The following is a 17234-nucleotide window of genomic DNA, read 5'->3' as shown; positions in this document are numbered from 1 at the left end:
TAAGCCATTGAAAATGAATACATTTATTAAAAAGTTAATAATAATAGCATCTCCACAGTTAAACGGAAATCACGTGACCTAAACAGCGGAAGACTTCCGGATGTCATAAATATATTGTAAAGGTCAGTCAACTCTCTTAAAGCCATTAAACAATATTTTAGTCAAGTTTTCAGTTAATACAGATGGAGCAATATACAGTTAACTCTCAAGTCTGAAAAAGCCATTAAAATTATTACACATTAAAATATAATTTAAATAAAAGACTTTAAAAAAGAGGCTAAAATGGAATGAGGCCAGGAAAAACAAGTTTATTTCTACAGCACCTTTAAACAACAAAGATGGATCACAAAAAAGGCCAAGTAGACAACTGCTCATATGACTATAAAATAATATATCCATCCAAATGAAATCTGTACCTCTTATCCTAGGTCACCCTCCCTCTCTGTTATTTAACCCAACTCTGATGTAAGCAGAGAGATGCTGAAACAATATGTGGAACAGCTCAATAAGGTGACAGGAAACAGGGCTTCCTAATTCTGTAATTTTCAAAAGAGCTGTGGGGCGATAACTGCTTTCAAATCTTGAAGTCAAAAAATGTTTTGCAACTGAATTACAATACATTAAAACATTAATAGCAGAATCTAATTGACAGAATTTAATAACAGAAAACAGACCGTTTTACTATGAAAATAAGGACCCTGAAACTTCATATATTATCCTCAATAATCTGTCACAGCATTTTTTCACAGAGGGAGTAAAACTGAAAATGACAAATGTCAGAGAAAACAATCAGATGTCTCTATATTTATACTGAAAACAAATACTGTCACAATGACTTAAATTAACAAAATTCTGGTTGTTTTCAACATCCACTCTACACCTCTGCAACCACAAGTACATCATCAAATCAGAGAAACAGCCTGTAACACACAGCACTGCTAACTGTCGCTACACAAACTTTACTACACTTCCAAAAACTAAACTACTAACAAAATATTAACCAATAATAAGAGATCAAAAAAATGTAAAAGTTTTCAGCTGCATCTTAAAAATAAATATTCTCTGCTTCCTTTAAATCTTCATTACCTGGTCTCAAATCACATTGATTCAAATATTGAATCAATGTGATTTGTGAATTTGGGTTGTGCTTTATCAGCAGTAATGCAGGCATTGTACCAGACTGTTCTATTGAAAAAGGAGCTGAGCTGGAAGGCAATGCCTTCATTTTACCAATCGATCTACATTCCAACCGTCACCTACGATCTAAATATGAAATCAAGCAGCCGGCAGGCTGAGCTCCAGAGAGCATGAGCCCAGGTGAACAAACTTGCCCTGTAGCATGTGTTATTAGTGGAGTAAAATCAACTGTAGTGACAGCTGCAGTTACAGTGCATTCAGAAAGTATTCAGACCCCTTCACTTTATTTTCACATTTTGTTATATTGCAACCTCTATTCCTCTGTAATTTTATAAAGTGATTAAAGAGGGAAAATCACATTGACATAAGCATTCAGAACCTTTGCTATGACACTTTTAAAATTTACTTTAGGTTCCACCCATTTCTCTTGTTCACCTGTGGTAAAGTCAATTGATTGAATACTTATGTCAATATATTTAAAATTTTCCTTTTCAATAACTTTGCAAACATTTCTAAAATTCTGTTTGTGCTTTTCCATCCATCCTCCATCCATTATCTATGCTGCCATTATCTGGGCAATCCCAGCTGACACAGGGCGAGAGGCTGGATACACCCTGGACAGATCACTAGTCTAGAGACAAACAACCATTCACACTCACATGTGAAAACAGTGAAGGGGTCTCAATACTTTCTGAATGCACCATGTTTTTGTTGGAGGAGCTACTCACAGCTGGAAACGCAGAAATGAACAAACCTGTAGAAAATGTCATATTAAATTATAACCTGAATTTCTGTTCTTGAGTCTGATGGACAAAATAATAGAAACACCTGCCTATATAATGCAATACAGTTCAACAGCACCACAATTTGCAGCCTCCAAAATGACCAGAAAGATAAATCAGCACCTCTAAGACAGTTTAGAGACACAAACTGATCACTGTAATCCTCATGAAGGAGGATTTACTGCAGGACTGTTCTATTATACTGCATTAGGTTCAGCTATGTGTTCCTAATAAACTGCCTTCCTTACAGACAGACCTGAGCTCAGTTGGGTTGAGATCTGGTGACTGTGAAGGCCACAGCAAATTTCTAATGTAAATAACACTGGAAATGAGAAAAATAAAGCAATTGAATCTGGGAAATTCTTCCACAACATGACAAACGTGACAAACTTATAAATCAGATTTGCTGCAGTCAGACACAATATAAAGGTTAAATATTCACTAAATTCACTGCAGATGTTTCTACACAACACAAATACCAACACACTGTAAAACACCTTTAGTCACTCTCACTGCCACTCTCTGAGTTCACATACCAGTTATTCTCTCCTGTGTTCTCCACAAACCACAGATCTGCAGAACAAAACACAACAAGTACAGTGTAGCCGAAAATACAGAAGGTATAAAAGACATAAACTTCACATGATTCTCTTGGATTTAAAATTACAAATTAAAGAAGGAGGTTTTACCATTTGGTGCTGTGTCTTCATCATCTTCAAAGTGCTCCATATCATAACTCACAAAAATATTCTGAGGGAAGAAAAATAGTTTTTCCCCATAATTTTATGAAGGGAAATGTTTCCAAAAGATTGTTGATTTAATGAAGTCTCTGCAGTGTTCAGAAAATCTAAGACCTTTTTAATACCACATAGCACATAACTGTCAGTACCACTACCTTGTTCTTGAGGAGTTTGTCCCAGTATCCCTGCTCCTGTTTGACCAGTTTGAGAACCGGCTCGTTGGACTTCATTTCCCAGCAGCATCGGTCCGCAGCGACGTTCCCATGAAGGTCCAGGTCGGCTCTGTAGGACCGACCGTTCACTCTGCCACTGAACACAGAGAGAGGAGAGGAGAGCGTTAATCTGATCACAGAGAGAGGACTCAGGACGGCCGACCTCAAATCCTCAGGCAGGAAGCGAGTCCATCAGAGGGCGACGAGTGTATTTATATTCATGAGTAGAACTTCAGTAGTGAGGATGGAGTCATGAGAAATATCCTGGCCAGTAAAAACTAAAACCTGTTGTTTTAAATCAAATACAACAGATTAGTTAGTGAGCTTTAGAGGTGATCAGAAGCATTTGTTGTTCACATTTAGACAAAGCAGATTTCCCACAATCTCTGTATAAACATATTAATATATAAACAATATTTTAAAGCCAAATTTCAGAGACAGACCTGAAGTGATGAATCTCCATGTTTGATTTTTTTGCTTTATAGAATATTTTGTAGCTTATTTCTGTTTCTGTGTAATAAATTTCCACTCCTTCCTCCCTTCCAGTCGTCATCACTCCACGTCTGTTCAGGTTCCAGAGAACAACCAGTTGGAGGAGGAAGGAAGGAAACTTATGAACATGAAAAACTGTGACTGTTCAGACTCACTTTGCCTTTTCAGCTTCAGTTAGCTCGCTGACCTGTGTAGTTTACAGGCAACAAATGTTCTGTTACACTCGACTGGTGCTGATGCTGTGGTACGAGCTTGTTGGTTTTCTGATGATGTTCAACAACACAGTGAAGCAGACGGGTTGTAAATGAAAAGAATAATGTTGATGACTGACTGTTGTATAATAACAATGTGACGCTAAAAACTGATTTTAAAACATTTTATTACAAGCTGAAGTGTTTGCCCAAGAAAGTTGGAGAACATGATCACAGAAACTTAATGAATCCACTAACAGCAGCATCTCAGAACTAACCACTAATTAACTAAATTAACTAAATTAATTCGTCTAAGGAAACCAACGACTGAATATAAAGATGGACGACCCGCCTCCACTTCCTCCCACTGGCCAAAATATCCCGGACACGGCCGCTGCCATGTTTGTGCTGGTGACATCACCTGAAGCAGTGATATCAAAGTCCCACCCATACACCTGCTCGACCAATCAGGAGTCAGCCACAGCTGTCAATCATGATGTTTCAACATGATGCGGACGACAGAAATCAACAAAAAACATCTTTGGAAAAAAGTGATTTTCCATGAACTTCAGTGTTTTAGACTTTAGTTTAGAGTTTATGACGTGTACTGCAGCCGGCCACCAGGGGGCGATCTAGATGTTTTGGCTTCAGTTTTTCAGGAGCCGTCACGTCGTTCATCTTTTTAAACAGTCGTCAGTGCAAAACATTTAATGTCACATGATGTAACAGATTCATTTGATTCAGAAACAACAGATTTAACTGTAACAGAGTTTGTGGATGAGGTTTCATTATGAACTGTGACCCAGTGTCCCTCCACCACCCGAACATCAACCACGGTTTAAACTGATGTTAGTGAGAGTTTAATTCACACAGAGGCTGGCCAGCTGAACATGTACCCGCTCCCACCGGTGTAAAGAGCTCTGGATAAACAGCTCCACTGAATGTTGGATGTGAGGTGGAGTAAGTGAGTGATGGGTGGAGGTCTGCTCCTCACAGACCTGTAGACGACTCGGTCCGGGTAGAAGTCGCAGCGCTGAGCCTCCGGGTTCATCAGCTTCACCGTCACGATCACAGAGTCGGACGTCTGGTGCCAGCGGACCTGAGGATGGAAACTGGAACGACCAGAGGAGAAATAAACACCTTTAGTTTTAAATCTAAACCACTTTAAATTTAAAGTTTCACGTCTTTATTCTGGATCATCTGCTCTAAGTTTTACAGTTTTTTTTCCAAGTCTGAATGAGTCTTTTTAAGTCTTTCTATGGGAATTAACAGGAATAAACTGGAAATTTGCCAAACTGCAGGTTAGTCTGTGACAGGAAACGTCAATGTAGTCGGAAAACAAACATCTTGCAGCATAATCTTGATTAAAACAACAGATTTAATGTAAATTCAGTTGAAGTTTAACAAACAAAAAAATAAATCAACGTGTTTATACAGCAGCTAGCAGAGATACTAAGAATAAACTGGCTAACTAGTTTATGTTTGTTTTATTTAACATTCATGTTGTTTGTTGTCCAATAAAATAATTGACTAAAGTTTTAATCCAAAATAAAAAGAATAAATTACCCCAAATGTCTAATTTCTAATTCAGTATTTTCTAAATTTCTCAGTTTAACTTCCCATGGAAAATTTCTGGAGATTGACTGTAAATTTTCCAGCCCTCTGCAGCTGTAATGAAACACATTTTAAAAAATCTTTCACCTTTTCGTGGATTCATCTCTGTCTGTTGTGTTAGTGCTGATGTTGATCTGTTGTCTGCTGCTCTGATCGTCACCTGCAGGTAAACACATTCAGACACAAACACAAACACACTTTCATCACTTTCTCCTGTTTCATCCTACATCACTCTGTCGGTTCAGTCTATGAATCTCACTCATGTTTAGACTGCGTTAGCGAACAAGCTAACAAGAATTTTTACCTTTATCACAGGAGCTGAGATGAACAGACAGGCTGGTTGTGGAGCAGATTTCTCCTCCATCTTTGTTTCTGTTCATTAAAATCAACAACTTCAGACTCACTGAGGTCAAAGACTCATTCCTCTCACTGCTCCCTGATATTTATAATATTTCAATGATTTTATGACTGTAAACTTTACAAGTCATCAGAAGCAGTAGAGCTGAGGTAATACTGGTATTTCCTCGGCTGATATACAATCAATACTTTTTTTTTAAACATATCAGAGGAAGTATTTTGTCTTGATTTATGACTCAGAACTTCTTTGAAAAACAGTGACTAAAATACTGAACTGATGCTACGTTTCTTTCTGTTTGTTTTTGAACCTTTAAAGAAAAAATCCCAGGGTAATTTTTGAGTACTATGGGTGAATGTATCTGAGTAAAAACACCGACCTGGTCATCTGTTCAGCTGACTTCAGATCAGCTGTGTGGTTGTTTATCTGTTCGTCTGACGGGGATTTCTCATCTCTCTCTGGGACCAGGTGGAGTTCAGGGTCTGGTGGTGCTGGGATCAGGGACTGGTTCGCTGAGGATCCTGGACTTCGTGGCTCACACGGCTCGAGCTGAGGAGGGTCGCTGAGCTTCTTGACCTCGGCTGCTCTGAAGACTTCAGCCAGAACTTCTTCCTCGGCTTTGATGCGGATCTCCAGAGACGCTGACACATCCGTCAGTCTACAGACAACACTCAGTTTTTATTTAGTGAAGGAAGCTGCTGTAAATCCTGACATGTCAGTTCAGTGTTTCCTTACCCAGAAACACCCGCCTCCTCGCCCTCCTGACACAGCGCCCTCAGCAGGTCCAGGTGCTCTGGGTTGCTGACTCCCATCCCAGTGTTCAGGATCTCAGATTGGACGTTGTATTCGTTGATGACGGTTTTCATTCCTGGGATGTGGGTCACACGGACCTCGACAGGGAAAAAAACTGGTTTCATGTCCAGAGTTCATGTCTGCGTCTCAGAGGAGACAACTGACAGGCGAAAACCTACCATGGGATCAACAAAGACCGTGTTTCCCAGACTGAGAACTGCTCTGGCTCGGTGCTGCAGACCTCGGATCTTCTGGCTCACGGCTCTGGTGACCTGCAGGAAAACAGCCGTCTGTAAATCAGACTGATGTTTCTGCATTAAAACAGACCAGGTCTGTGAGTTTAGTTTGGAGCTACGACACCTCTGTATCACTGATGTTCACAAGTTTTAAACTGAACGTCTGAGCTTCATCAGTTTAAACTCGGAGAACAGCTTTAATTTTCAGAACTGAAGTAAAACTGCAAACTGAAACGATGAAAGAAAGGATGAGAGAGAGAGATAAAGACAGAAGGGATGAAAGACAAAGGATGCGTAGTAAGCACAGTATTGAGGGTGTGGATGGATGGGTAAAGTGTGAAGTGAGGAGTTGAGCAGGAACCTTTGGGTGCCAGTTGATCTCGGCGTCGGCTGGTTTGACCCTGCAGACGATGATCTCCACGGCCTGTCCTGGGCAGAGACTGAAACTGCTCCGGCAGCTGAAGGATCTGATGGTTTTTCACCTCCTCCTCCTTCCCTACGTCGATAAACCGAACGAGGACGCTGAAGAACAGTCGGTCGCGTCTGTCGGGGATGGAGAGGATCTTCACCCTGCCAGGGGAGTTACAGGCGTTCAAGAAAACCAACCTGAGCTACTTTTTAATGAGCCTAACTGTCAAGTCAGACCTGTGGAAGACATCGTCCTCCTGCACGGAGTAAAAACCTCCCTCCAGCATCTCTGTGGCTCCTGGTTTCTTATCAGCATAGTAAGACGCCATTTTAGATGCCAAAGCATCGAAACCCCCGTCCTCTTTCCTGACGATACGACCATAGAAGACAGACGGCGTCTTGATGTAAAGAGGAACAACCTGAGACACAACACAGGCCCAAATTCACCTCAATGATTCTCAGAGGCAGAAATCTCTGAATAAAGCTCACACAACAAAACAAAAAGAAGCAAACATCCTCACTTCTATGACTCCAGACGCCGGGAGCTCAGACTGATCGAGCTGGGGAATGAACCTGTGACGGTCAGGACAAGAACTGCTGTCTCTGCAGAGGAAAACACGCACATTATGTTTCCTTTATCACACTATAATATGTATGAATCAGCAGCTTCAAAAAGGTGTGAATGACTTTTCATTTTCTCTTGTGAAGAAGTTACGAAGCAGACCTGCAGACTCCGAAGCTCTTCAGGTAGCTGCAGAGAGGTCTGTTGGTCTTCTGGTCCTCCCGGGCCACATGGACGCCGTGGGCGAAGGACAGTAGCTCGGGAGGCAGCGGGGCGTTGGTTCGTCCCAGGTAACGCAGAACCCCGACCACGTGACGGGCGTTCCTCTCTGAGATCAGCAGCACCGACCTGGAAACGTGAGGGCGGCTCTCGGTTTGATCCTGGGAGGAAACCTGAGCGGAGAAGTCACAGAGGATTTTCATGCAGAGAAGATGTGAAGCTGCGAACGTGAAAACTGAAACTTTGGTTATTGTTTGTTTTTACTCGTTCTGAGAGGTTCCTGAAGTTCTCAGCCATGCAGAAGAGTCGGCTGCCGAACACTTTGGGAGAGGTGGGGAAGCCGTAGTGGACGACGCAGGTTGCATCTCTGATCCCAAAACACTTCAGACACTCATGGGTGGTCACTACAGGTCAAAGGTCGATCATAGAATCACAGAGGGATAGCAGGGATGTTCATGTTCAGGGAGGAATCTTCCTGTTAGCAGCACACAGATATATTGAGATTACCCAGAATGACATGAGTTCCAGGGCTGATGTTTTTCCTCCACTGCTGGACGACAGAGTCAAACTGGTGCGTTAAACCCTGGTGGGTTTTCAGGCAGAACGCTGATTTGTTGCTCACGGCCTGAAGATGAGAAAAGACGCTGAAAAACTTCACAGTAGGATGAGACAGCACTGAGATGTATAGCTCAGGTTGTTGTTTCACCTTGAACACGTCTTCCACTTCCTGTGAAGAGTTGGTTACGATCAGAGTCTTCTGTCCGACGTCTGGGTTAAAATCCAACACGCCCAACAGCACTGAGATCTTACTGCTCTCTAGAGTCATGAGGATGATCTGCAGGAGGAGAAACATTCCTGAAAATCTGTGAAAATCTTTTAGGATGAAGTTTTCTCTACAGTGACTGACCTGCTGAACGTCTCCATAGACAGCAGCCTCCTCAGGGACGGTCATGACAATGCAGGGGGAAGGCATGTGGTTGGTCAACAAACCCTCCATGTGACCGGTCCATCGCTTCGCCACAGCGACGAGCTGCTTCGGACAGGACGCCTTCTCCTCCCTGGAGGTCACTTTCTGAAAATGCTGCAAGATGGTCGCCATCTGACCGGAGAGGATTCAGGTTTTAGGAAATGCTTTGGAACATTTTCTCCTGAGTTTGGATAAAAGCAGAAGTGTTATCATTACCACAGCGAAGTCATGAATGAAACCTGAGCTGAAAGTTTAGAGAATTAAGGGGTCAAATCTTTCACTGGTGCAAAGCAGCATCCATCCATTTCTTGGGCATAAAGGAGGAGAGACCAGCTGCTAGAAGAAGCTGGGAAATCAGCTGTTATAATCTGTTAAGGTGTGAGCACATGAGATGACGCTCTGATTGGTTTATTGCCTGTTACGCTGAAAACACCAATGGTTAATTAAGAAACTAAGTACAACCCTTATGAACCATGTACCTGGTATGACATGAGCTTTAACCTCAGAAGATGTTGTCAGCTGTTAAATACTCTCTGCAAACTGTCTGTTCACCTGTTCTGGAGCGAGAGTAAAGAGCTGGTCAGCCCCGTCCAGGACCAGGTGGTACAGACGCATAAACATGAAGCAGTGACAGGACAGAAGACGGACCAGACTGAAGGGAGTCGTCACCAACAGCAGGCCTGAGTAAAAACAGGTTGTTAATAACAAACATTTGGAGATTTAAATTAGAGTCGCTGGTAGAATAAGACGCTCACAGTTTTTTGGGATCCTGACGGTCTTGGCCTCGTCCTTCCCGACACCCAGCTGCACGACGTACGGGTGGAGGATATGGACGATCTTGCTCTCCTCCAGCAGGTCATACACCGCCTGGACCTTCTCCCAGCCCGGACACAGCAGCACCGCTACGGGCTGGACGCAAACACATCAACACAGAGGGTACAGAAAAACAACAGGTCTTAACAATAACTAAACGACGTGTTGACCGACTCACCCCTGTGCTGGAGGTGAGGGAGCTGTAGATGGAGTTGAGCAGGATGTGGGTGAGGAGCGGGGCGAGGTAGCTGAACGGCTGGTCGGCGTTGTGGGAGATGATGACGGTGTTGCAGCCTCGAGCCACAGCTGGCCAGCTGTAACGGTCGGCTGGAGAGAGGGAGGTGTACTGCTTCCTCCGCAGCACCTGGAGACAGATCGGTCGCTGTGTCAAACTTTACACGTGTGGCTCGGCTTCAGGGCAAATAAACTTCCCTGACAGAAACTGTCACAACAAAACAACTACGATCAGGGGAGGGTTATGTGAATCTGGAGCCTCCCATCGTCTCTGATCACAGCTGCCAGGGCGTCCATGCTGCTGAAAGCCGTCCGGTTCGGAAAACCACTGGTAGTGTCTCTGTTGTTTCTTCCAAACTGTCTCTGTGTCTCAGGGTCTGGTTGTGGATCATTAAAACGCTGAATAAACCTGCTCTTTATGGATCTAATAAGATTCCAACTGAATTGGTCAAAACATTAGATCAGACTATTAAAGCTCCTGTGCATAGAAGCTCCTCTGCTGCATCAAAAATCAAACCCGGGGACAGTAACTAAATAAATGGTAAATCCATCATTGTTCAGGCTTCAGTGGAGGTACAGTAGAATATGGACGACATATCTGACGCTCAGATAGAAATGCTGTTTTAATGATGGTGTAAATTACAGCGTGCACACTTCCTTCATAATTCAAACTAGTTCTGATGACAGTAAAGATAAAAACAGGCGGCATCATTACAGACCAACCAAGAACATTTAACAAAATGACACAGTAACACTGCTAAAGTTGGACGAACTTATGACAATAATAAAGTTAAACAAACGGACTCTGAAATGTGTGAACTCTAGGATCGATCAGTTTCATGCTAAAACAGACAGGAAGTGGATTTCAGGTGTTCAAGGTGAAACCTGAGATTCTTCTTACTGTAAAGCACTTAACTAACTCACTTCTGTTTTCTTCACAGGTCACTTCACTTCACTTCTTCACGGGTTGACTCGGTTCTGAGGATCCACGACCTGAGTCGCACTGGGTCAGTTCAGCACAGTGAAAACAGCCCTGTGTCTGAACATGCCCTGATACAAACAGACAGCCTCGGCCCAATGGACTGTAATACTCTGGGGGAAACTCTGTCTGAGTTTTTCTCAGGTCTTTCAGGTCGGCTCTGGCTGTGTTCAGGTCCTCAGATCAGGTCTCTCTGTTTTGAAAATGATCTTATGCAGGTCAGGTTCAGGTAGGTTTTCCACAGGTCTGTCTCTGATCAGCAACAGTAACAAACGTCTGACCAAACCCCAACATGATGAAACAGATAATCAACTACAAACTTTATTTATACAGCGTTTTGGTTTTTTAAACAAAGTTAAATTAACGTCTGGATTCTTTCTCTTATCTCTTTCATGATTTCCCAGGAAAAAGCTGCTGTTAAATTTCAGAACAAGATATTTCCCATTTCTTGTTTCACATCTCTCGAGTTTGCTTAAAGTCTCCTACCTTCAGTCTTTCTCTTATTTTCATTATATTTTCTAAACAGCCTCAAACAAACACTCAGAGCAGATTCTTGTTTACCCAGCGGAGAGCATCAGTGATGGGGGCGTCGTCCAGGCTGCTGCAGGGCTCGACTGGGAGGGCAGAGTGCACCAGAATCCCATTCCTCCTGGGATCACAGGGAACGACCTGAGGACGGTCAGGAGACACTGGACTGTAAATATGGAGACATCATCATAAAGACCAGTGTCGTGTGATGCCGCAGCGTCCTCTGTGGTCTGAAGGTGTTTTTCTTTGTCGGTTCTTCCTTGAATAAACGACACGTCAAACCAGGAATAACCACCACCTCAGGCCTCAACCTTTGTGAGGTTCAGGATGAAATTAGGAAACTCACCACATTGTCTGCAGCGTCTGGATCAGGGTTCAGAGGCTCCGGGTTCAACCACTCCAAAAGCCTGTGGCCGAACACAACAGTCAGAATCTAATACTACTACTTTACTTTCTACTTTACTTTTATTAATGTGTTTTAGTTACAAGCGATCACACTACTTTATCGTTCAGGCTGAGATTTACAGTTACAAACCACCACTGTGCTTTACAGGAAACACTCCTGTCCTGTTGTATCTTTGCTGAACAAGCTAAGATGAAATGCTGATGTTAAATGTAATCGTCTCTGAGCTGCAGCTCACCGTGAACAGGCCCAGTCCGCTTCACTCCTCCACGCCTTCTCGGCCTCTGCTGGTCCAGTTTCTACTGATCTACTGGAGCTGCTGAAGGACAGGGAAAGCGAGTCTAAACCGTCAGCTCAGAAACACAACGTTAACTTTCCATTTCACGTCAGAATGTGTCTGGTATGGAGATAATATCTTTATCTAATCTGACTGGATTATATCTACACCTGTAAACAGTTATGTGACCTGTAAACATCGACCGGTGCGATGTCTTACGTCTGTACCTCGTGTCTTCATCTGTCAGATCTTCAGCCTGGCTGCTGTTCAGACCTGCAGCTCCACGTTTTCCATCACTGATGAGACAGTTTAAGTAACAGTGAAGATAAAGACTGCAGTTACTGAGGGAGACCGTTCGGTTCACTCCACATGAAAGAAACAGAAACAGTCGACTCGTTTAACTGATGTTAAGATCAGTTCCTCACCTCATATGAAGCTCGTCCTCAGCTGCTGCCTCAGGCTCACTGTTGTGTAAAGAGTTTAAACTGTGTAACTAAACAAACATGGGGGAATGTTTTATGTACAATTACACTGATAAAAGCCTGTGGGATGAAAGAGGACTGTTCACAGGAATCACAGGATAACAAAGTGATGAGTAACAACTGGTCGAATGAAAAGTCTACTGACAGAATGTCTGCAGACGTGTCGGTGGCGTACGCTTCCTGTGCGGTGCAGACGCCGGAGGCTGCAGCCGTCTCTTCAGGTCGACAGTTATTCAGCTCCTCAGGCTGAGGAGAAAAACGACACAAACCTTTGGCTTCTGTGTTAAGGGTTTCTGTGGGAAAAGGATCCTGATAAAAACAAGCGGCCTCCAGGAGAATGAACCACCTGTAACTGTACTCACACTGCGAGCCGCCTGCTGGAAGCTGCTGCCAGGATTCAGAAACTTCAGGAACCTGCAGGAGAGGAGGCGCTCGCTCAGGCTACACCCACACTAACACATCACTGTTGCTATGGTTACATCTGGCATCCACACTACTCTGAGACTTTTGGAAACGCTGCTGGTCCCGTTTTACTTTGAAGTTTTGAGCTCAAACACTAATCTAGATCCTTTTCTGTTGTAAAACTGAAACTGTTTCCATTTTAAGATGAAGACACGTTAGTGTGGATGTAGCTCAGTATGAACCGGTCAGATAAGATGATGTACAACGAGATGAGAGATGCTGTGTGTGTGACTGAGATCAGCTCTCACTTGAACAGACTGAGGTTTCTGGTCAGAGCTGCAGCCAGAGAGGAGTCGGTGTCGTCTGATGAGTCACTGAAACAACATGGAGGCAGGTCAGGGACGTCACTCATCCTCACCTGTGTTTCTGTTCAGCAGTAAACTCACCTCTCTGCAGCAGCAGGGTCGGAGCCATCCTTCGATCGGCTGCCTGGAGACAGCCGTTCCTCTGTGACCTTTGACCTGACGTCTCCCTCGCAGGTCCTCAGCTCATGTTGTTGGCTCTGAAGCAGCAGAGAGGTCAGAGGTCAGAGGTCAGGATGTGTGGATATTTTACCGCAGCACTGACAGTAAACACAGTGAGCAGAGCCTCTGACCTGAGGCGGAGACGGTGCCGTCAGCCAATCACCTGCTCCGGCTGCAGTCAGACCTTCTGACATCACTGAGGGTGAAATCAGATTAGATTCAGTGTTGATGCTGCTATGAAACACAGTCACTGACCTATCTCAGGGGAAGGACCAAAATAAAGGCTTTAACAGCGACTTTTTAAATCTACTAAAGAGTCATTTAAAGTGGGAAAATATTCATCTCCAATCTGTGAAGGAACAAAAGGTTGGAGAGGAGGCGGCGTTGAAAGCATGACACAAATTTAATATTCAAAACATAATTGATATAAGTAGCAGAATACAGTTAAAACTAAAGCTGTCAAAAATCAAAACCATCACGGCTGAGTAAAGAATCTGAGCTGAGTGTCCTTTCAGTGGCTGCTCTGAGGTTTTAATCATTATCACATGATACTCAGCAGATACAGTTTTCTCAGCTGAAGTGTGATCACTTCATGAAGTTTCACTGACGTTGGCTTCAGAGGATGTGGGTGTATAAAGATTTAATGTTTGACCTTTGACGTTATATTTCCAGCTTCTGCAAAACCACAAACACCAGCATGACATTAACTCTGTCACCTGTCTTTGTCTGCAAACATCTATGTGCAAAGTCTACGACCGCACAGACGTGCTGACAGCAGACATGTGTCCACCTTCACAGACACCCAGTGTAAACTAATGCAGCTGCTGTCATCTGAGTGTTTACCAGGAGGTGGCTGGGTTGGTACTGTCGACTTGTTTGAGGTCTTGGAGACGGTCTGGGTTAAGATGCTGGAGGACAACATGACGGGATATCGGTCGACCTCGTCCAAGCTGCTGCTCTCAGCCGACGCTCTGCTGTAATACGCAAACTTCTTGGCCACCAGGTCGTCGTTCACACAGATCTAGAAAAAAAGAAAAACAATATATAAAATTCTATTCACCTGATTCTCTGAGCAGGTTTAAGTAAAAACAGACATCACAATTAACACTAACTGTAAAACATAAGAAACAAGTGACAGAAACTGAACGTCATCAACAATGAGCAGATAATAAAAACTAAAAAAATAAAAACAAGTTCTTCTTCTAAATTAATGTGACCTGCTGAGGGGTCAAAGTTCACCTTGATGTTCCCGACGGTGAGGTAGAGCTCGATGGAGGTGGAGTCTGACTTGGACTCGAGCAGCACAGCCTCTGTCCAAGTCGATGCTTTAACGTCAAATGAAGCAAACTTTCAAAACACGTGAAGTCTCCAAAAATATAATTAAACGAAACACAAAACACCACAGTTGCTGCTCATCTGTCTGCCGTGCTGCTCACCCTGTAGCAGGTTGTGCAGGTAGAGTGTAGCTGAGCTGTCCCACTGAGTGGACGGACTGCAGAGGAAAACACAAACTGGGACTTCATTTAATTTCATAATACTTAAGACTGTTTTGTAAAGACTGTGGACAGCCTGTAAGTATGTACGGTGCTTCACAAATCCATCAGCAGTCCAGTGGTAAACAGTAAACTCAACTTACATGAGCTCTGCCTTCCCCTCGTACAGAGACACTCGCAGGGTTGTTGGTTTGATTCCCGCCAGGTGAAACCTCCTCACCCAAAAAGGCAACTGAAGGAAGTTCTTGGCGGCGACTCGGATCCTCGTCAGGCCCGAGACAAAAACAGGAAAGTTAAAAAACGAGCAGCAGGTGAACAGTCGTAGACGATAACACAGACAAACAACATCGCATCGTTCTGGTCTTACTGGTCTGAGGGGACGACGAGCCGTTCTCCGTGGTCAACCAGGAGGCAGCGAGCCTTACAGGACACAGAGTCCATGATGACCGACTCCACCACGGCCCGACACCACGTCTTCATCACTGACCAGTACACCACACACACCTGAGAGGACATACAGTGAGGAGGGCGTCTCCTGCCTGGACCAGGTGTGTCAGAACACTGCAGGTGTGCGTTACCTGTCCCTCCTCTAACGACGTGGGCGTCAGCTTGCGCAGGTCCTGAGTGACGTCGTGGTAGAAGAGGTTCATCTGAGCCAGCAGACTGTTGTACTGTTCTGTCGTCTCCACGTCGCCGCCCAGACCCCGAACAACCCGACCCCAGAGGCAGGACGGGTTCTCCACCTGATGAGGTCAAAAGACAAGTCTCAGACAGGAAGCTGCTCATGTGACTACAGAAACTACAACATGTTGAAATTATCTCTTTATAATGAGCAAAAAGAAAATCCTTTGACTGCCACATCAGACGTGGTGCAAGAATGCGTCCTAAAACCAGGAAGTAAGTTAGCATGTTAGCATTAGCAGTTCCCTTGTCCCAAAGTCGATTAAATGTCTGAAATAAGGTCTGTGGTTTTAACACAAGCTCAAGACATTTTCAGGTTTTATTCTCCGACATAAAATGGGTCAGTAAATCCCCCACTCCTGATGTTTGAAGCTTTTACGTGTCTTAAAAAAGGCGGTTGCTAACGAGTGTCTAAATGAGACTACAGAGGTTGTCGGGGACGTTAACATGAAAACCCATCTACTCACCAGTCCACCTTTACAGCCTCGTTGTGTTTCTACTCACGCTCTTTCAAACTCTCACTAACTTTCTGTTGGTCTGTTGGTCACAGAAACTTACAAATGAGGAACAACACTAAAGCCTCAGTGCACCAGGAGACCTTGAAGTAAACATTAAATACCAATTCTATTAAATAAGATAAAGTCTGAGGAGATAAATTAAAGAAGTGCTCTGAAAGTGCATTTTTTTTCAAGGTGTTCAATGTTCACTTGGACTTGTGTTGGTGGTCAAAGGTCAAGGTCATTGTAACCACACAAAACATGTTTGGCCATTATTCAGGAATTCACAGACTGATTAACTACAGTCTCAAGGTGGTAATTCTATCTTTTAATATAATTACAGTTTTATAATCGAAAAGATTTACCTGGAGGAGACAACGCCAAAAACATGACAGAAAAACCACAAAAACTACAATTTAACTATAAATAATTTACTATATTAGTAAACTGCACAGAAACACACAGAACCAGTTTAATTAGTTTGATTTTTCTTTTGGATATATACCACATATATGGTTGCAAATGAAAAGGTGCATGTCTCTGTCATTTATTTATTGATTTATTTCAAATAAATTAGTCCAAATGTCTTTAGTCTAATGATTAATGAGCTTGTCCAGTACAGGACACATTTACTGGAGATTTTAGGAGACTTTATGACTTTTCAATGATCCTTTTCCCCTTGTTATTTGTCTTATCAAAAAAAAAAGAAAAGGTAAATTTTACAGCCACATTTAAAACAATGTTTTTTAGGAACCAAACTGCAGCAAAACCACTTCATTTTTTTACAATGAAAATACGTTTTAAAACTTACAGGATTTACATACACAGAAACACACAACATCAAACACACGACGAAAAAACAAGACAACGGTTTTTAACGGCAGAGTTCTGGTTATTAAACGTTATCAACCGTTACCGTTGAAATGTAAATAAAAAGCTCACTCACCTTCAAAATTGATATTTTCAACATCGCGTGTGGTTCGTCCGTCCACACCCACGTCTTAACAACAACACACACTGCAAGAAAACACACTGCATCATTCGCTAAAAGTCAAATATAAAGATTTAAAGTTTAACTGAAGTCGACATTTTGACCCGCGGCTGTCAGCTAACTAGCTAGCTAGCTACCGTTAGCTCGCCGGGCAGTAAGCTAGCTCGCTAAAGGCTAAAGCTATAAATGTTCGTACATGAAGCGGGATTTGACGGGTTTTAAC

The 17234-nt window shown here is 43.2% G+C and overlaps 1 protein-coding gene across 1 annotated transcript; it reads right to left on the bottom strand.

The window, feature by feature from the left end:
• Positions 1-127: 127 nt before the first annotated feature.
• tdrd12 (tudor domain containing 12) lies at positions 128-17188 on the bottom strand. Its single transcript, XM_018660491.2, is given in 38 exon segments — positions 128-2492; positions 2609-2669; positions 2815-2968; positions 4553-4666; positions 5256-5328; positions 5473-5540; positions 5903-6181; positions 6259-6413; positions 6495-6587; positions 6913-6984; positions 6986-7121; positions 7197-7378; positions 7481-7562; positions 7684-7913; positions 8005-8144; positions 8248-8365; positions 8447-8575; positions 8648-8839; positions 9260-9387; positions 9463-9616; positions 9699-9884; positions 11295-11402; positions 11608-11668; positions 11903-11983; positions 12169-12237; positions 12367-12405; positions 12569-12669; positions 12786-12837; positions 13134-13199; positions 13272-13387; positions 13481-13545; positions 14193-14370; positions 14589-14674; positions 14786-14841; positions 14986-15105; positions 15210-15346; positions 15421-15585; positions 16967-17188. Coding segments are annotated over 38 exon segments (4344 nt in total). The 5' UTR covers positions 16991-17188; the 3' UTR covers positions 128-2418.
• Positions 17189-17234: the final 46 nt, after the last annotated feature.

The sequence above is a fragment of the Lates calcarifer genome, linkage group LG10, assembly GCF_001640805.2.
Source record: "Lates calcarifer isolate ASB-BC8 linkage group LG10, TLL_Latcal_v3, whole genome shotgun sequence".
NCBI lineage: Eukaryota > Metazoa > Chordata > Actinopteri > Centropomidae > Lates > Lates calcarifer.
The sequence above is the reverse complement of the archived record's forward strand: the minus strand, read 5'-3'. Positions and strand labels throughout refer to the sequence as shown.